Source organism: Dermacentor variabilis, chromosome 9, assembly GCF_050947875.1.
Source record: "Dermacentor variabilis isolate Ectoservices chromosome 9, ASM5094787v1, whole genome shotgun sequence".
Taxonomy (NCBI): domain Eukaryota; kingdom Metazoa; phylum Arthropoda; class Arachnida; order Ixodida; family Ixodidae; genus Dermacentor; species Dermacentor variabilis.
The window spans coordinates 86,037,863-86,058,481 of record NC_134576.1 but is presented as its reverse complement, the minus strand read 5'-3'; the positions used below and the strand labels follow the sequence as shown (position 1 = coordinate 86,058,481).

Sequence of the window (20,619 nt, the reverse complement as noted above, 5' to 3'; positions counted from 1 at the left end):
AGGGGGTCTACCTTTCGCCGACGCGTGATTCTCCTGAATCTGTAGCGCTCCTTCCGGTGTGACAGCCACGAGGACGTAGTGTTGGCTGCGGTGTAAGAAGAAAAAGAGGGCGAGCGATACACACGAATCACCAAAAAGGAATGTGGCAGCGCATAAGGACAGTCGTTGGAACCAGGGAAGTACCTCCTTGGTAAGTTCGTCGCTTCAAGTATCGCTGACAGCCGTTCCGGGTTGTCAGGTATAGTGACGCTGACGGTTTATAGGAGCGTATTGAGACGGGAAAGTTTGCGCACGATTTTCTGATTAGCTTCTCGATTTAAGCGTGTGGGTAATCTAGAGAAATTCCGGTTAGAGATGCAAAACAAGGAGATACTTCTCCATAAATACTGAAATTTCACTCTTGCATTAGTAGCCGATATATTTCACTGGAACCTCGAAGTTTTTGGCATACATTTCCTTCATTGCACGACGGCATGTAAGATCATCTGTTAATTATCTTAAAAAGTAATTCCATTACGAGGTCGTACGCACTCGACGCATGCAGCTCGAACGACCTCGTTGCATTAAAAGCTGCATGCCCCGTTACTTACGTTCATTCTTTTTTAAACATAGTGCCTTTCAACGAGACAATTACCTCGGACAAATGCAACAAGCAATGTGGTTCGGAAATGTTATATCGTGCGCTTCCCGTAGAAAACTTTTTAAAGAAATGAGAAGTTCGCTAACCTCTGCGCGTACTGCACAAGCAGGATCGCCTGGCGTACGCTTGCCTTCGCCTTCGTAGAGAACGCAAGCGCAATGGATATCCGGTCTTGCCCTGTCGTCTCGGGCGTGAACATGTACTCGATCCAAGCCTTGCCGTCAAACTGGGCTCCGATATCTGCGCCGCAAGTAGCAAGAATCCAGTGGTCAAGCACAACTTGAGAGCTTTACGTCACTGCCATTTTTATTGTTATCATTAGTAATATTATAAGCGATGGTAATTTGTAATAAAACGATGCAGCCATTTGTGAAATCCGCAAAGGCGCACGTCTGCCATGTCGCACAGCGCAGCTGTACTGGTGATGATGATGATATATATATATATATATATATATATATATATATATATATATATATATATATATATATATATTCTATCATTACAGCGAGCGTGGCGTTTATGCAGACGAGCTCCTAGGTGAGGCAGACTTACTTTGCCGCTAATAACGTGAGCTTCAGAATCAAATTTAACAGAAAATTATTAAAGTTTTTGCTAGTGCCTTGCACGCATTATATGAATGGCTGAATCAAAGGCAGTCCCATTTTAATGCACGTTCATTTTCTTAAAGATCTCGAAGATCGCGCAAATTTTTTTATAGCGATAATGAAATTTCAACTGCAAATCCAGGTAATATCGGAACCGAACGCGCTAGGAGCGCAAAGGAAGCGGCCCCACTAGCATACCAAAAAGAAGCACGTCACGATGAAATGTGCGGCGTAGTTTGAAACTGAACGTCTCGGCCAGTCCTGGCAACCGCTGATACGGCACGCTTTGCCTGGAAAGCAGGCTCGATCAGGCCTCTCCTCGAGTCGTCAATGTGCGGCTGCGCGCTGTTTTAGAGCACAGCTCTGTGGCGCCCGTTCCTGCGTTTCGCGGCGCCGTCGTCCCTCGCCGTAACCAGCTCCGTAGCCGGGGTCAGCGCACTGCTCTAGCTGCGCGCGCTGCTCGCGCCATCTCTCCCGCCCGGCGCGAGCCTTTTCGGTTTCACCGCAGGCATGTCATTATCCTCCCACACTCCTTTACGGGGCGTTTCCATCTGACGTAACCCCTAGGCGCACTTGGTTTCGATATTTCTTTGAATGAGCTTTGAAATGGGAGCATGAGGACCTCGAATAAAATGCGATCTTCCAAATTCCTTAAAGAAATGTGAATGCAGTTAGATGTGACTGCCTCCAAATTTCTCATTTACACAACTGTCCACAAACCACTAACAAATGACGTGTTAATAATTGTTTGTTAATTAGTCTCCTGAAGCTCACGTTATTAGCGCAAAGTATGCCAACTTCGAGCTCCTTTGCAAAAAACGCCACGTTTGCTGCGCTTATAGCTTTCTTGGTGAAAAGATGTGCATGACATAAAAAAACGCCCTTTACAGAACAATAAGTGCCTGTTTTCTGTGATGCCCCGCAAGTAAAAAAAGATGTTCTCTTAGTATTCGCCATTTGAGTAATTCGAATGTGAAGACAGGTTTCACATCAAGACCCTCTAGTGATTCTCTGCAGATTCGTTTTAACGCGATAGCGTTAAGGAGCTCGTGTCGCAGAAAAGCCGGTGTCGTCGGCGTCGGTGTCGGTGTCGGCGTCCGCGGTGTTGGCCGTGAGCGATAAATCACGGCAGGCACTTCATAAATAAAAAGCAACTTCCAAGATGGGCTGGGTGGGAATCGAACCAGGGTCTCCGGAGTGTAAGACGGAGACGTTACCACTGAGCCACGAGTTTCTTTTTTTTTTTTATTTTGCTGAGCCACGAGTTCGATGCTTCAAAGCGGTACAAAAGCGCCTCTAGTGAACGCGGTGCTGCCTTAGAAACGAGCTGTTTCTAAGGCTCAGGCGTGCGTCGCTTGCTCCGGCGCACATTTCGTTGTCGCGCCGAACGCTACGTTGCTCGACGCTCACCGCGTCCGATGCGGGGCGCGTAGTCGCTGCGCCGTAGCTCATTGTCTTACACACCTTGGCGGGTCGACGGGAACGCTGTCGCGTTCCACTCTTGAAGGCGAAGCTTAAGCGTCCTCCAATTTTTGATAGGCTTGTATGTAAATTTGTCTGTTTTTTTTTTTTACTTTAACAGGAACGCGACGATAGCGCAAGGCTGGATTGAAATGATCCTGCACGTACTTCGTACGCTTGCCGACACGCGCAAGCTCGCGCCGCGCACCTTGTGTTCGCCGCCACCTCGCGAGGAATGGCAGTTTGCGTCAACAAGAAACGCGCTAAAGGCTTTAACCCAGACCACACGCACGCTTCCGGACGCGCGCCAGCTCGCGTCCGCGCGCCCGCGCATGCGCAGAGAGTGCGGCACGGCTCGTACGCGTCGAAACGCGGCGCGATCTCGGTGAACAGCTCCTCTCCGTTATCGCGCACTCGGGCTGGCTCGCGTCATCGCGCCTGGCTATGGCGCAGCTATGCAGCCCTACGGCGCGGTACATTCAACAGTCGGTCAAGCAGATTGAGATCATGCAAGAAAGTGCTTTAAGACGAAGCTTGAGCTCAGGCCCGACTCTAACGCGGCCTATTCCAATACATGTAAAACACAAGAACGTTTTTCTGAGATGACCCCTGGACCGATTTTAATGAAATGTGTTGCATTTTAGAGAGAAAGCAGAATTTTAGTGACTGTTGGAAGCGGAATTTCGATTTAGAACCTGAATTTTGTTAAAAAGGTATTCAAGAATACAAAAATTTGAAAAGAAATAGAAGCACGAAGTTTAGAAGTTAATAGCTCTGCATTAAGAACAGATATCGTGGTTTTGTACACGGCATCCATTAGATCATTCAAAGCGCACAAATTCGATATGCCAGTTTATATATTACCTGAATTTGTTACGTTGTGTACAAGGGTTCTGCAAAAGCTATATCTATGTATTACTAAAGTATTTTGAGATTCATGTGCAACATTTTAATTTTGTCCGCTTTAGATGTACTATTAGATGCAACTAACATAATTGTGATATAATTTATCACTGCTGAGTTACAGAGTCGTAAGCTTGATAGTGTCGTTTTAGGAAAATTTTAGATTTTTGCCGATTTTCATTAAAAAAGTTGCAACCTAATAAAAAATTAGAAACCAACCGTCACTAGATTTCAAGATTTTCTTTTAAATGCAAGAAACCTTGAAACATTTGGTGCAGTGGTTGCAGAGAAAAACGAATTCTTTCACACATATTTAGACAGGAGCACCCGAGCTAAAGCTTCCTTTTACTCTTTCCTTTTTGTGCTGATCTAACAGCTCTCAAAATATAACAATTACGTTTATAGAGACCGAAGCATTTCGAAACACTGTCAGTAACAAAGTACGAAGTGGCGTCTTCGAAGGCCTCTATGAGTGAGCCCAGTGAGCGCGCACTGTCACGCGTCTTTGTGGATGCAAACCACGATTCCTCGCGAGGCGCGGCCGGCGCAAGGAGCAATGTGGTCTGGGCGTTAGAGACGCGCGCCAGGGCGCGCCCTCTTGGTTCATTCATATACGTCTTGACAGATCTCGTTTCGTACTTTGTTATTGGCAATGCTTAAGTATGCTCGAAGATTGATAAACGCAACTGTTTTGCTTTTACGGTGGTTAGACCAGTGCCAAAAATAAAGAAAAAGCACACTCTCGAATAACGTAAAGTCTGCCTCACTGAGTGTTTACTGTTTCTTGCATATGGCATTTCTCATCACGTATATGTTATATATTAGGCACTTTTTAGCGACTCCGGGCACGCTATAGTGGTCCTTTTGAGACTGACCAAAAAAAAAAAAACTACCTGTGCAGCGCGGTGTGAGTAGCCGTTTGATATTTCGCATTAAAAGAAAAAAAAGCAGTATTTCACTAAATGCATGCTGATTACTGTACACCACAGTTATGGTTAAAAATTTACTATTTAAATTCCCGGGTTCTACGTGCCAGAGCAACTACATGACCCAGTTATGGCTTCGGAGAGCACAACACCTCCCACATTTGTAGACAGTTAAATGCCTGTCGCATCCTTATATAAAATATGTACAATCTCAAACATTACATGGTCATGCCCAAATTCCTGCTGTGTAGTTTTGCTTAAACTCTACCGACAAACCCACGTGTTATCAAAGGTCAACTGGAGGATATAGTAACAACAGCTTATCCACTTGGTGATTCCGCAAAACACAGTTTGTGCCAACCTTGCACCAATTCATGTCATATGTGAGCGTAACGATGGTGTATGACTAACCAGTCTGGCAGATGTCCCCTTGATACGATGTCATGGAGCAGTCGCAGCTCGTCAGGTTGTTCTTCCAGTCTTCAATGCAGAGACCGCTGTGATGACAGGGCTTAGAGTCGCACATCATCTTGCAGCCGGGACGTATTTGTCCTTTAAAAAAGGGATAAAAAGAGAACTTCCTTATAGCTACATTTCAATTTTCAATCTGTCGAACAGTACCATCTAAGCGTACACTCGTCCATGAAAGTTTGCATTATTCATGTTTGTATCTCGAAGTTAGTATTCATATGTTAGTACCGCTGGAATGCAATGATGGTTGACTTTTCTTTTAAAGGATACAGGTGTATGCTGCCAGTCATGATTTCGTAATGACTGCCACATTTGTTCCAACCCATTTATATGCTTAAATGAGCTTCCCTCTCCTGTTTCTGGTTCGCCGTGATTAACTGGTCTTGACTGCGGAAGACCGCGAGCGGTGTCTATTAGAGAGCAGAAGGAAGTATCCAATACTTTAGTGGAAATTAAAAGTAAGAAATTGAGTTCTACTGGCCATGTGATGGGTAGGGCGGATAAACCAGCTGTCTATTACAGTTAGAGACTGGGTGCCAAGAATTGGAAAGCGCGGTCGAGGACGGCACAGAATTGAGTGGTGTGATGAAGTTATGCAATTCTGAGGCACAAGGTGGTGTCCGCTGGTGCCAGAAAAGGTGGCTCGATAACGCTGGGGGCGGCCTTCATCCTGCAGTGGACATAATTAGGCTGATGATGACGATCATGATAACGATGCATCTAGTTCTGAGAAGCGTGGAACCAAACAAAAATACGCTTTTCTTTGTAGTCCAAGATCCACCTTTTTTTGAAGTATTGTCTTGTGCTCGACATTGTCATAGACGTTCGCTATATCCGTGGCCGTGGACATCAGTACCAGGTGGCTGTGAGGGGAGTGCGGGGTTTCAAACGGGATGTGCGTCTGCTTAACCTCCCTGCCTTTCCTCTCTTTTATTTCTCGGTTTCCTGTACCAAAATATGGTCTGAAATGGATTTTGGCTTGATGGCACTTCTGATGTTCGAGCTGCCATAAAAGTCGGGTGGCCAGCATTCACTCAAAATGTTTACGAATTCTCGGTGACAAAGAAACGGGGCAGTATCTGAAAGCTAGCCACTGTTATAACTGGCTTCAGAACTGGTACTGCAACTGAGTGTTTTAATTCCGGTGCAGTGACTCACTCAGTCCATACTGCATTCATGACATGAAGTATAGCTTCAATGAGGTCTGCTCCCAAATTATTAAACAACTCGCAGGGGACATTGCCATATCAAGACGATGAGTTTATCGTTGTAGGATCAATGACAGCGATCAGCTCAGCCTCACTACTTGATATGCGGGCCGTACGCTGAGCAATCAAAGCCGCGAGTTCGCTGACGACATCTACACCGACTCTCTCATGGATGTACAGAACCTCATGAAAGTTTGCAAGAGGTCACGAATTCGCGAAAACATGCACAAACCTCTCAGGTACGTCTCCATTCACCACCTGTGTGCACAGTGCGCAGGGACCATGGCCGGAACCAGTACAAGGATCTAGCTAACAGAAATGCGCACAATAATTGCACACCAGAAGTTCCACCTGGCACCTTACCTTAAGTAGCCCGCTCTATTCATTTAGGCTAAACATCACTTGTCCGTTTGGACACACGCACCTTCATAGCTCCGTGTGTCTGCTTCCTTCCTCGTAGTATTTACACAGTTGTGGAAATCACTTTTCGGAGAATACAGGCTAGGGCAACTTTTGAACTTTCCATAACTTGGACACGGGGACCAACGGCCGAACGCCCATTGAATTGTCTTCAGTGTTCTGCCCCGTGCTTCATCAGCGGACATTCACCAACTTTTCTTACTCTGCCTGTGAACGATAGCTACTCAAAAGAGGATGCTAAGCGCTGCCAAACTACAAACAGATTAGGAAGGCAGTTCACTGAGCCACTACTGCAGTTCGCGCGTGAGAAAAGCCTCCACGCTTTTATTAAAATAAACAACTGTGCCACAGGGCAAGCTTCACAAATACCAGAAGCAGCCGAAGAGGACACACCGAATAGCGAAGAGGTAGGCAGAAGAAGCTTCGCTCTGAAACAAATGTGATATCGGAGTACTTGGTCTTGTTTCTCGACACCTTTCTGGTAAGAAATCTTTAGAACTGCTGCTTCGCAATTGATGTTACCGTCATCAAATCTCTGGAACACCCACCGCAAAATTCAAAGCACGTTTGCCTCTGACTCACAGCGACTCTGCCTCCCCTGCCCCCGTTCGACGCGTAACTTACCTTTGGTAACATTTTGATTCTCTACGTCCTTGACAAGATCCACTTGAGTGGTTCCGATGCGTAGACCCTGCAGACAGCCAACTAGACCTGGCAGGTTGGTGGTGGCTCCGACAAAGTCGACGCCTCCCAAGTACATCTGGCTGTTGGGAACGCTCTCGAACGTTCCTCTTGCCGGTTTTACGAGCTCTGGGCGCGTAAAAAAACACATATAAGTGACACTGAAGGTTTTATTCAGGCATTGTGGAGAAGCTAATGCAATGCCGCCGCCACCGCTGCCGCGGATCTGCGGAGACGAGCGCCACCTGGTGGTGGTGCAAGAAAGCCAGCGGCGCGCGTCCTCCACTGTGATTGGTTGGCTTATTCGGCTTGAGAACAGCCACGCCGCAGCACCCACGATCCGAAAACCCGGCGAGATTAGCATGGAACAGCTTGGCTTTTAAAAAATTTTGCAGATCCCACGCACTGTGGTATCATATCATGCGAAACATTTAGGCGCCTTCCCGAAGTTAATTCGTAGCAGCGGTGGAGAGCGAACGCATCCGACTGCTCTCGGTCTGTCGGCGTCAATGCTGTCAGCGTTCGACAGAAAGCTCGGCTGCGCCTGCAGTGTATTTTTGGTGAGCGAGAAGCAAGACGTGCGACGAGCGAGCGAGCGAGTGCGCGAACGACAGCCTCTCCTCCTCCTTGCCGCTCACTTGCCCAAGAGTACGATACTCTTCCCTAGCCTTCCCGTGACGAACAAGCGCGCGAGCTCACGGGCGACAGTGAGCACCCCCCCCCCCCCCATCCTCATTTCCGCCCTTCCCTGCCACTCCGTTAAGCGAGAGCTTAAGCACGAAGGGACCCCCCCTCCTCCACATTTCTCCCCCGCCCATTTTTGCAACTCGGTTGCTGGAGAGCACGCGCACGTTGCCTCGGCGCGTTTTTACGCCTTCCCTCCCCCAAGTCGAACCACAGTCGCATCGACGACCTACCACGAAAACACCCGAAAGTTTCAAACGAAGCTATTCGCTTTAAAAAATTGGTTGTGGCTTAACTCAGTAATGCCTGAGTGTGCGTAGTGAGAGATACGGTTAATCTTATTGTTTAGCTTGGTTCTCTCTCCGGTTACATCTTCATCGTTTAGCTTCGTACGTCTGAGTGTTTACGTTTGGTTGCTACCTCTCGTTAAGTTATGGTTACAATAAAGACGACATTTTTAAAGTGCAACACATTCATTTTCAATGTCTTCATCTTGTTGTTTCTCAATTGCCACCACGACGGCCCGATGGTCGGTGAAGTAGCAAGCAGCCGTCTCAATGGCTCCGACATAGTACTTTGAGGCCAACGTTTGTCTCTGATAAACCAGGTCGATCGTGGTTCCCCATTGTGTAGACTGCGTGTTATGGTCACTGGCTAGAGCCAGGTTAAACTATCTTTAAGTGGAACGTTAAGCGAGTCCGCGGTCCGGTTAAAGTCTCCTGCCACGGCAAACAGCTCGTCGGCAATTCCGCGCTTGGGGATGCAGGATACAGGGCCTCCTTTTGATTTCGTTCCGACGACGAAGCCAGACTGAAAGGAAGCCTGGCTTCCTTTCAGTCTCTCCGACTCACTTTCCATATCTGCCGCCGAATCCCACCGAGCCGCCCCATGTATGTATCCGATGCAACGCCGGCTCCTCCTCAGTTGCTGCAACGCGGTTTCACCGGCTCCTCCTGTGACGTCATGACAGACGGCGCGGCGAGCGGTGATGCCAGCTGGGGCGGTTGCTAGGCAATGGCTCAACTCGCGGTGTGGCCACCGGCCACAGCGAAACGGCGAGAATACGGCAAATGTAGCTTTCGATACAACATGAATGCTCTAAAATCAAATGTTCACAACACTGACCACAGGGGAACACACACGAAACGCTTTTTCGGAGTGGAGCGTAGGATATCCTCAAGGGCCTATTTATGGATAAATCTGGGGGGAATGGGCACATGTACTTTCCCTGCCTTTTGTTTCTTCTGATTGTCAATCATGTGCAAGCGTACTATGCGATTTGTTTACTCTCACATTATATTGCACTTATTTATTCACGTATATAATGTATATGTCAAACATTTCATATGCTAATACCGCATATTCAGTGGCTAATTTTTAAGCATGACAAAATGGTTCCCTTATGAAACGCTTGAAGTTTCACCTACTGCACACCCTTAAACAATGAAGTCAGTTAACTATGTGCTTAATATATCGCAGTCCCTGTATATGTTCTAGTTCAATGCTCACCCAAAGAATATGTACTGAACAATAAAGCATCTGGAACTGAGTTTGTCCGTGCAAAAGTGAACGATCACATCAGGCACAGGTGTAGGACGCACAGGGACAGACAAAATCAAAACACCAATGTAATTCAAGCGAACTGTCCAAGCTTAAAGAAGCGCGCGCCGCAAATAGTTGAAAAGCATATTGCTGTCACCCTTTGCGCACTGCAGATTACAGTCTGATATCTCTTGCATTATAGAAAGTGTCCTTTACGTAAGAGGAAGGGGCAAGAGGAGAGGTTGCAACCCCCTCGCCCCTTTTCGTATCACGATTATTATGCATCAAAACACACTGAAATACATTCCGAATTGCGAGACTATTGCGATATACAGTTATTCTTTCGGAAGACACCTAAGCTATTATGCCTGTGAAGAAAAAACCACATGATGTAATATCATCGCATCGACCGCGGACAACAAGCTTGCACCAATCACGTTTCAGTGACGTCACATGCGGGCTCTGCTCACCGCGATTGCGCTGTACTTACCGAGCTCCTCTCCTTTAATCCACGGATCTTTGTAGTAATTGCTGAGAAAAGCCATAGGGTGGGGTATGGTGACGTTGTTGCCGTTCACTTGCAGAACAGTGCGGTCGGGATGCCTGTCCACAAACACCTGTATGATGCGACCCGTCGCCAAATCTGAAAGCAAATTGAAAAAATGAGCGGGGGGGGGGGGGCTATTACAGTTGCGTCCATAATGTGAAGCAGTGATGGAATAGCTAGAGCAATATTACGCGCAGCAAGACTTGCGCCGTTTCGCCTGGTATCTGTTCGAGTAAGCATTGCGGTATTCTTGCCCTTGCTCATGGGACAAAGGAACAACAACACAGTAGTGCAAACAATTAGAAGGGCATTTATTGCAACTTTCATCGACCAATGCCAGCTAGCCGAGTTGCTATCCACAAAACATGCCGATGGGCGCGCGACAAATCTAGGAAGTCCGACTCACCGCAATCGGATAACGAGCGAATATGTTCGCCCCATGCTGGACACCTACGCCTGGTCGTTCGCGCGTACGGTCACGCGAACGGTGGCGCGTCCGAACGAGGCCTCGCGAGACGGTGTCGCAGAAGCATGGATCGGCGCATGCGCGTGACGTCCGCGCCGCTTGCCGCCTCCGAACCCAAAGGAAGAGCCTTCTCCTTTCCGCGCCCAAGTAACCCCGCTGTTAGGTGGCGTTAGCAGATCCACACTCGTGCCATCTCTCGCAATGCGCTTCAACCACACCGACCGTCGCGGGCATCAGGCTACGCGGCGAAGCCGGATTACAGCAGACGGGAGCTATGCGGGAAAACAACTTATCAAGGGACGCGTGAGAGTCACGCATCCCCACAGCATACAAAGTCTTACGCGAGGAATCTGCCTTTCGAGTAGGACAAAACTTTTTTCACTGTCGGCTTTAGGCCACGTCGTATTCCTGTGCGGAGGGCGGTGCTACCCGCTAGTAAACAAGTAGGGGCGCAACGCCTTCGTCCTTCTCTTTCCTATCCTGGTTTTCGCATTTTACCTCTGGTTTGCAATAAGTTGTTTCCCCTCGGCGGTGGTTGATAGGTAAACTGCAGAGGCGCGGGCGTCGGGCAATTATTGCAGCTATGGCGGCGCGACCACACTCTCCAGGCGGTGTATTATTTTCTTATGTAGGCGTCAGCGGAGTGGCCGAGAGCTGTTGCGAGGCCGCGCCGTCTATAGCAGTTCCGTTTAGACATACGAGAAATACGAATACAGCTCCTGTTTCCTTAATCTCGAATCCGAGTTCCTATCTGAACACAAAGGTCCTGTAATGCGCAGGTAAAAACCTCCACCTGCCGTTATACTACAGTCAACAACAGACACCGAATCCGACGATGGGCCTGCAGGATGCATTTTGGCATAGCAGCTTACTGGAGTCGGTCGAGGTCGTCATGTTGTGACAGGCGTTCAGGCGGGCGACGTCAATCAGACCCATAGACGTTTCCAGGTGCCTATGGCTCTGTGTGCTTAACATGAGTTCAAGCGTTCGATTCCGACCACGGTGGCCGCATTCCAGTTGTAGTGGAGCGCCAGAATTATACATATGCACGTAACTTGCATGCCTCACACGCTCTATGCTGCCGGGCAAACTTTCGAATTACAAGAGAGAGAGAGAGAGAGAAATGCAATAAGAGAGTGCCCATGCTCCCAACTTTGGAAGTTTTCATGTTGAAGTTCCAAACTAAAGGGTTTAATGTTCGCCCAGTGCTGTCCGTTACATTCTTGGCACCATAACCGTCGTTTGTGCTGAGTGCCACAAGAGCGCTGCCGCACCATATTTAACTTAACTCTGCAATGACCGCTGATTGCGCGGCGAGCGCTGGCATGTGTGCGCGCGTTTCACTTGTTCTTCCCTTCATTCTCCCTTTCCATTTTGACTTACTCATCCCGCTAGCTCCTCCACCAGCGTAGGGTAGCAAACCAGGTGCGACCTAGTTAGCCCGCTCTTTACTTTTCATTTCTCTCGTGTAGCACGTAACAGAACACGTGACACAATTTCGCAGGTGGGCGCGGAATAGAAATAGAAAGATTCGCGTTCTCGCACACCTTCAAGGCCTTGCTTTAAAAACAAGCAAAAAAAAGGTATAATATGCAGGTTGCGCACAACAGCGCGAGTTGTCTTTCCTACGTCATACGGAAGTACTTTGTGGCACGTTGCGATGTGCGTGACTTTTGAAGTACGGGCGAGCTAAACTAAACAAAATGGATGGATGGATGCTATAAGCGTTCCTATTGAAACGGTACGTTGGGTTGCACCACCAAGCCCTTGTCCCTTGTGTTGCTTAATGTCTTACCTATCTTATCTTATTACAAACAAAAGATTTCTTGCATCAAACTTTCTGAACCATTATTGGGAACATTGTGTTTGTACACCTCCGTTGTTTGTGGTCTCCCTATTTTTCTGCTGCCAAACCTCCAATTGCCTTTTATTAATTTCTGTTGCGGACATCTTTACTTTCCCCTTGCTATCCCTGAACCCAAGAGCTTGAAGGAGACCAGCGGAGCCTAAACCGACAGCCGGGCTGACATCTTCACATTTTAATAAAACGTGTTCCATCGTATCCCTAGCTTTACCGCAGCAAGCGTATGCTTCTTCCTTGGTGCGCATCACTCTGGACCAGCGAGAGTACGAGTGAACGAACGTTTTCCTTGTCAAGCGCTACACCACGGCATCTAACCATTCAGGCACTTCAAAGCTCAGGCGCGATAGCACGCGACGACGTAATGCAATGTCACCATAACGATACTTGACGCTCACTTCGCGCCGCGCATCAAGGCTGCGCGTCGACACCAGCCACACTCAACGCAATTGGCCGGCTCTCCTCCGTCGTACCGCGAGCTCCCGACAACCGAAGCGTCAGCTACTTCCCATCTTTGACTGCAGATGGAGGCAGGAGTCTTCTCGTTGACTCATGAAAACGACGAGATACCAGAGACAGGTTCTGACTCGTAGTAGAATGCTTGGCATTAAAAAAAGGAACGCTCGACGAAAGAAAGAAGACACGCGGAACAAAATAGTTCTGTAGAACGGTTTGGATTTTTGCAACGAAAGCTCACCAGGCGCCTCGACGAAACCTTGCACAATGGAGCGTTGCGAGTTGAAGGTGAAGACGACGCGCTTCCGCTTCTCGAAGTGAAGCTGCACGAAGTTGTTGAGGTGGTTGAACGAATACAGGAGCAAGGCCTCGGACTGATAGGTGCGGAAGCTGAGCAGGATGTCTTGTTCAAGGACAGGATCCGACACGTTTCCCAGGGTGGCCCGGTGGTAGCACGAGCTGGACGTGATGAACGTCATCGAGTTCTCGTTCAGGTCTATAGTGGAGGTTAAGGAAGTGGACAAAGAGAAACAAAGCAAAAAAACAAAATCCAGAGGTGAGACAGCAGTGAATCGCAGCAGTAAAGCAAAAGCGCGGCAGTCGTAAAAAGGCTAATCGACTTAAATAAGTAGGCAAGTAAATCTTGGGTTAGTTGGTACATATTTAAGAATACCAAAATACGAGCACCGGGAAAGTACAAAAACCTGCGTTTATAAAGCGTTTCCTTTTACTTCAATTAATCAAAAAAAGGTCTACGAATGTTACTCTACGTCGTTACGGATATATTTTCGGCGCACGCAGATAACATTTGCAAGAATAACCAAATTAATCCATGAACTAATTGATTATATTATTTATCTACTTAATTACAAACAGTATTAATGTAGGAAAGTGGCAGTCTAGTTGCGTGCTCGTACATTTCAAAATATCCATGTAGACCGAGATGACTGGCGTCCGATTATACATTAATCTACCTGATTACGAACGCGATACCGCGAAACAGACCTCTCCGTCCAACCCCTCACTAGCGCAAAAATTGTGGCGTAAAATGACGCTGCCTTCGCACTTCCGCTTTCGCACGATCCTATTCCGATGCGGGGATCCCGACTGCGTGCGTATTCACTTCAGCAACAGGGGTTAAGCGGACCACCTCATCGCGCCGAGTAGCGAAGCTTCATTTTACGCTTCACTACTACGTCACAGTGGGTATGCACTGCGAACCGTAAGCGTGCACGTGTATATAGGGTAGTAAACGTAAAGTGGCCGGATGAACCGGGGGGAGGTGTAAAAATGTTAGTTCAAGCGCCATAAAAACAATGTCTTGCCTATACTCGCTCCTTTTCTTGTTCTGTGTTAGGTTTGCCCGCGAACGAGCAACATCGTTTGCCGGCGCCAGAGGTTCATTCTCCTAATTCGCGAAACGGTTGTCAGGAATGTTTTCCGCTATGCCCGCGGCGCCATGTCACCCCTGTATATCCTATATTGTGTCTCCTCTTCCAGCACTGCAATATTCAAGTCGCATCCCGAAAACTCCTCCAAACCCGCACTTTGATTGTCTTGTCTATGCATAAGCCTAGGCGAACAAGAGATACGTGACTTTCCGTAAGCCCTTACATTATTAAGCCGAGTAAACTTCCACCAATGGTAGCGTAACTGGTACACCAGTTTCCATGGTTACAAAATCATAGTCAGTAGTTTCGAGAACTTCGTCCCCGAATATGACAATGTGCACACTGATCTGCACAGTTTCATCTCGCACTGCGTGAAGTTTGTTATATTGCGAGAGCAATTATATGGAGACTCCAGGCCCATTCCTGACGTTGGCGTCGCCGTGAGGTCCGGCATAAAGTCCAAGGACGATAACATTGTAACCGTGCGCCACATGCTGTACGTGTGAGCGAAGGTGTGCGAGGGTGAGCCGCCGACGGCGGCTCCATCTTGCGCACGCAAGGGAGGAAAGCGGGGAGGAAGCGCGCATGGCTCCAAAGGTAGGGGAGGGAGAAGGGCGCGTTCTACTCCGGTGGCTGCTGCATAGGCGCGCGTGCCCGCGCGGGCCGGGCTATCTTTAAAGCCATCTGCGGCGGGAACAGAGTTCGCCGTGCGCTGTGTAATTTCACGGCTTAGTTCGCGTTGATGCGAGAGGCAGCACGAAGGTCAATTCGCTCGCTGCTTCGGCCGCGCTTCCTCACTCTTCTGACAGCGAGTTTCCGCGGTCATCAAGTGAGATGTGTTCATGTTTGCTTGTACTCGCGTGACACTATGCTTAACTTAGATAGTATGCCTATGTTGAGAAGCTTATACGGCCGATAAAACTACTATCCTTACTTCGTGTAGCTCTCTGTTAATTTGCTATCGCAAATGATGTTTCGCCTTACGCGCGAAACTGCAACTTTCTCTAGGAAAATAAGCTGAACGACCGTGCAATTTGCTGGAAGTTTGCCGGCGCATTTCACTTAAGTGGCGATACCAAGCGGGCATTCCTCGAACACCGACCACTCTTAGTTCTGTTTCCCAGACATGTGCCTTAAAGAAAACAAACCACATTGTGAACAGTTAAATCTACATAAATAAGCAATTGATCGGAGACTATCGCATAATTTTTATGCCTGTCAGCCGAAACATTGTGTCACCGAAATAGTGCCCTCTTTATCTCTGTACTGCACTTAATTCAAGAATGTTTGCTTAGACGTATAGTATAAACTCACTTATCAGTGTGTCATTACATGAATCTAAAATAGTTCTAAAGTTACTCGAGAGAAACTGCTGAGAGTGGGGGAAGCCAAAGTACGGAAATATTTGCAATTTGTTCAGTTGGCTACCTCATACATGGAGAGGGGAATATAGGAATGAGAAAGCAAGAGGAAATACGGTAGATAGAGGATCTATAATTAACTACATGCATTAGCCGAAGCGCAGCATACCTATATAGCCGGGAACTCATGTCCATTGCATAAAGCTACGGTAGAAGACGTCATGGATATGTGACGCGTTCTTACTGACAACGTTTAGCGTTTGCCAAACGGATTATACCAGCAGGAGTGTCAGCTCTAACCGAACACTTCCTTTCCTCTTATCTCTGCCTCTTTCCTGCCTTGCCTTCCCCGGCCTTCCCTACCCCTCATTGCTTACCGACGTTCAGTGATAGCCGCGCGCTAGGCACTTACATTGCGGACAGTAGGCCTTCCCATTATCGGTCAATCAATCTCTCTCTCTTCCTGCGGGGCTTCAGAGGTTCAAAAGTAATGAGGTGTTCGCTTCTGTAACTTTTCGATTGAACGGTCTGCCCAAAGCATGCAACAGAGCCTAGCGTGAGAACGAATATCATACAGCTCGCATGCTACTGTCCCCACTTCGCAAAATGATGGCAAAAAACATTGTGGCAGTTAGTAAAGCTTCCAAATCTAACCAAACCACACACACTAAGGCAAACCGCGCGAAGGGATCGAAAACTATACGAGAAGCCTGGCAGCACTCAACTGTTCTCGCAGTTGAATCCGCTGTGCGCGAGCGCGTTCTCGCACTCGCAGTTGTACGAGCCCCAGTTCTCGTGGCAGGTGGCACCGTTCTGGCACGGGTTGGACGAGCACGACGGCTGGCAGTCCATCACGATGTCCGGCACCCTGCGACCACCATCACCGCGACGACGACAACAGGGCGGGGAGGAAGAAAACAACAACGACTGCATTGAGCCCGACGGCGAGTGCTGAGTGCAGCAACGGTGGCAACAGCAGAAAACGAACGAGATCAGTCAAAGGTTCCGAGAGGTTTCTTACAAAAGATGCAGAGAAGGGTGAAAAGAAGGGTGAACAGACGGGTGAGTCAGTGAACTGGAAACTGTTAGTGGTTATGTACTGCTGGTACAAGCTCAGGTTAGATTCATAAATGTTCAAACTCAAGCTCATCTAGTCAGCTGATAACAATAGAATTTGTTTCTAGAACATCCTGGCATGCTGTGATAAACTCTATTATTCCTACATTTTGTCACTCCTGGCTGCTTTCTGTGCCTTGCCGAACATATTGCGCGAAGATAATGCTTACAGATAGTGCCAGACACCATGCAGTGCCCAAGATCAACAGTATGCTCTAATCGATATCGTAATTCGAAGCCGCAAAACTGCAGTGTTGAAAGACCGGTGCTAGAAGATTAGTTATGACGTTGATAAAATATGGCGTATGAAACGTCAAATCGAGTAACTACAGCAAATGCGCCGGCCTTTCGGTCCACGCTTACTGTAGACCCATCATTGTGTTGGCGCACGAGAGCTTCAGCGAGTTTTACATGAAAACTGCATAGTCGCCCAAATACGCTGAAGTAAATAGCCCATCAAGCAAACAATTCAGGCGTTTATCCGCAAGGATCGTAGCATTTGAAACGTCAGGAAGAAAAGAAACTGCGTGTCAACTGCAATTAAGTGCATGATTGACGAAAACATATCAAAGAAAGGCTGCCGTTAGTTAAATTAGTTCCGTGAGAGGAGTTTAATGAAAAGAAAAAATTCTCGTCCACCCTTAGCTAGCACGAAACTACAAAAAACGTACAATTTGCACGAAAACATACTTTCATGGTCGAATAAAAATTCACCATGATTGGGGGTATCGAACCTGGGACCAACACCTTTCCTTAGTGGTAGCTCTCCTGCCAAAGTTAATCAAAAGGTTAACTCCGAACATAAAGGTTATCAGCCCTAGAAATGAATCACTCAATACAATAAAACAGTTGTCAATCTTAGTTGCCTTCTTTGTGCTGTGCAAACCATCGAAAAAGCGCGAACAAACCACGCGCTATGTCACAATTAATGACGCCAGTACATCGCATTGCTTTAGCAAAAGTATCAACCAAGAAAGAAAAGCTTATGCTTCGAGAATGCTTGCTATTATGTTGCTTCTTGGCAGGAAACACCTTCAGTTGCAATCATGGAAGGGAAAGATATATATGTGTCTATATTCATAATTATATACGCTGTTTTCATCAGCATTGTAGTATACATGAAGAAATACAAAGAAGACTTGGGTAAGTGCCAGGAAAGATGGTGCCATGAAGAGTTGAATGAGGGCAGCACAGTGTCACTTTGACGTGCAGTTTATTTTCTAGATATTAGTGGAGAGATAAACAAGTGTCACAGGCCGCGTATGCGTGCTGTTAGTCACCATGCTAAAGTTTGGCGATCTGAGCACTTACCGATCTCTCGTCCTAAAGGAAGGAAGAACAAGTGAAAGAATCGATAAAGCACATCGTATACGAAAGACTACGCTTACTTTATGAGAATTTCATCGCTGAAGCTATGGCAGCACTAAAACTGGTACTCTTGAATTGCGAAGAACACATCGTAGCCTGTATTTCTCTCGTAATGCATAAAAAAACTTAGCCATAGTTTGCGAATGCTGAAAGCCACGTCTATGGCTTAACTCCGCCTACAGCTAAAGTCACAGATGAGTAAGAATAAGATACATAAAGCACAAACGTCCCCTAACAGCCCTTAACGAAACACAGTCAATTATGGCCTCGAGCCTTGTCAGGCGCACAATGAGGAGATAAATACTGCAGGATTACCCAGTTACGAGATCATCCATTGCAATGGTGCTGCATAGGCGGCACAGCACAATGGAATAGTAGATTAGAAACTTGATATGACAGGTTAGAAAATGAATACACGCCGACAGCGCAACTCACCTTCGGCTTAGGTGGTTGTAAAGGTTCACCACGTGATTGTTGATTATCAGTCCTCTAAAGCACCCTATGAAGCCTTCGGTGATGTCCGGATGGGTAAGCAGATCTCTGAAAGGTAAGAAATCAACGGTGTTATGTCTGAAGTGTTTACCATGGACATGCGGACATCATCGCGATAAATATGATGAATTCAAATCAGTGTGAAACAAGGCATAATGTACCATAACCGGTCGTTACTTTTTTTTTTTTTATGGTCACGAAGCGAAACAGCATGAATTAAACACGTAGGAGGGTTGGGGCTATCTGCACAGAGTACACAATCTGTAGGACATTTTACAGGGTACCTTGTCGGTGGAAACCAAGATCGATAGATTAGAAATTTTGTAGCCGAACAATGGAATCACCTGCAGCTGGGCAGGAGCAAGGGGTGATCACTGGGAAACATGCTAATGAGTGCTGTAATGACGTGATAGTGGCGGCGGCTATGATGGCTTTCTCAAGACTGTGTGACACCATCGTGTTCTTCCAAGTAGCTCGCAACACGGAGTCTTGGGCACGCTATTCCCGGTGAAAATGTGTACCATTCATACTTTAAGACATGTTGCAAAGGGTGACGTCACCAAAATAGGTGACACTGTTGACAAGTTCTGAGAAGGCGAAAAATAAATTTCGACTCTGATGGCATGATTTTTTTTCTGAAGGCAAAACTAATACAAATGCCCGGGTATTCATAGCTACACGGTAATGATTGTTGGTCATAGAGGCTAACAACTATGAAGCACAGGTTTCAATGTATAGTGATCTGCTAATTTCGCTTGCTCCTTTACAAACATAGTGCATGTATACAGAAAATTTTCAGATCATTACCTCACGACGATTAAATGGCGCTACCATCATATTCGGTGCAGTCGAAAAATATAAAAGAACGCATGACGTAAATTTTTTGAGCAATAAAGACCAAGAGGTGTGGTGAAGCTTCCGGTAGCTATTCTTCACATGATATTTTATTGCGATAGCAATTATATGGACATTGCAGGCGCATTTCTGCCATCGGCGTCACCGTGATGGTCCGTATAAAGTCCAAAGCTGATAACACCGTGACCGCGCCCTACGCTGTATCTGCGTGTGAAAGCGTGCGAGGGGAGCCGACGATTGGCGGCTCAATCTCGCCCGCGCGAAAAATAGAGGAGGGGGGAGGAAGCGCGCCGTCTTCCGTCGCCCGCAAGGCACCGGGGGAGGGGAGGACGGCGGTGGGGGTGCGGCAGCGCTCTACTCCCGCGGCAACTGCGTATAGCTGTCTGCTAATTTGCTATCGCAATCGATGCTTCGCTTTTCTGACGAAAGTGCGACTTTTTTTCATAGCGCTGTACATCGAAAATGAGTAGGGTTAGCATAGTCCACCATTTTCTCCTCGCAATGGCATATTTGTCGAAGTTCATCAATCAACCTTTGCCTGATAATGTTCTTTTGGCGCCTTCGCCGGAACCTTGTCATCTGCCTGGTGCACCAAAAGCTCTCATCAAGTTCTTGCAAGAGAGCGGTCTGGATTTGAAACTTTAAAGTCTTCGCTGTTCAAACTCATTCACCACAGTTTCGTACTCATCACCAACAATTTTCTCTCCTTTTTTTTTTACTCCCACTTCCCTTCCACAATGCTAATTAGTAGGTCCGAACTTCGATACAGGGCAACGTTACAGATTTCCTTTTACAATAAGTTCCTCTGTCTCTCTCTATCGTCCGTTCTCGCGTCGACGCTCCAATACCACGAGTCGAGGCTCACTTGGGTGCGCCACCGATGTACAGGGGACCCTCGAAGGGCCCGACGCCTTCGTCCTTGGCCAGGTCGACCATGACCGAGACCAGGTTGACGGTGAATCGCATGTGGTGGGTGTCGTGGTCCAGCCACACCTGCTGCCACTCGCCCGTGTTGAGGCGGCTGCGCGACAGCAGCTTGACGATGCGCGGCTCGCCATTCACCGTGTACTCGAACGAGAGCTCGTAGTCTGCGAGAGGCAAGCGGTCAGTTGTTAAGACATTCGCACAAGATGGCGTCTTCGGTGTGAGTTGTGCCGGATTT

General features: G+C 47.5%; 1 protein-coding gene across 10 annotated transcripts in view; it reads right to left on the bottom strand.

Annotated features, from left to right (window-relative positions):
- Positions 1 to 20,619, bottom strand: part of axo (axotactin) — a 206,452-nt gene that overhangs the window by 35,079 nt on the left and 150,754 nt on the right. For all 10 annotated transcript variants that reach the window (XM_075668602.1, XM_075668599.1, XM_075668604.1 and 7 more), the window contains 9 exons: positions 20,323 to 20,545; positions 18,546 to 18,650; positions 16,352 to 16,494; positions 13,116 to 13,370; positions 10,035 to 10,187; positions 7,262 to 7,447; positions 4,950 to 5,090; positions 727 to 880; positions 12 to 85 (listed from right to left, as the gene is read on the bottom strand). In XM_075668602.1, the coding sequence (XP_075524717.1) occupies positions 12 to 85; positions 727 to 880; positions 4,950 to 5,090; positions 7,262 to 7,447; positions 10,035 to 10,187; positions 13,116 to 13,370; positions 16,352 to 16,494; positions 18,546 to 18,650; positions 20,323 to 20,545 (1,434 nt within the window). The remainder of the gene's footprint in view (positions 1 to 11; positions 86 to 726; positions 881 to 4,949; positions 5,091 to 7,261; positions 7,448 to 10,034; positions 10,188 to 13,115; positions 13,371 to 16,351; positions 16,495 to 18,545; positions 18,651 to 20,322; positions 20,546 to 20,619) is intronic.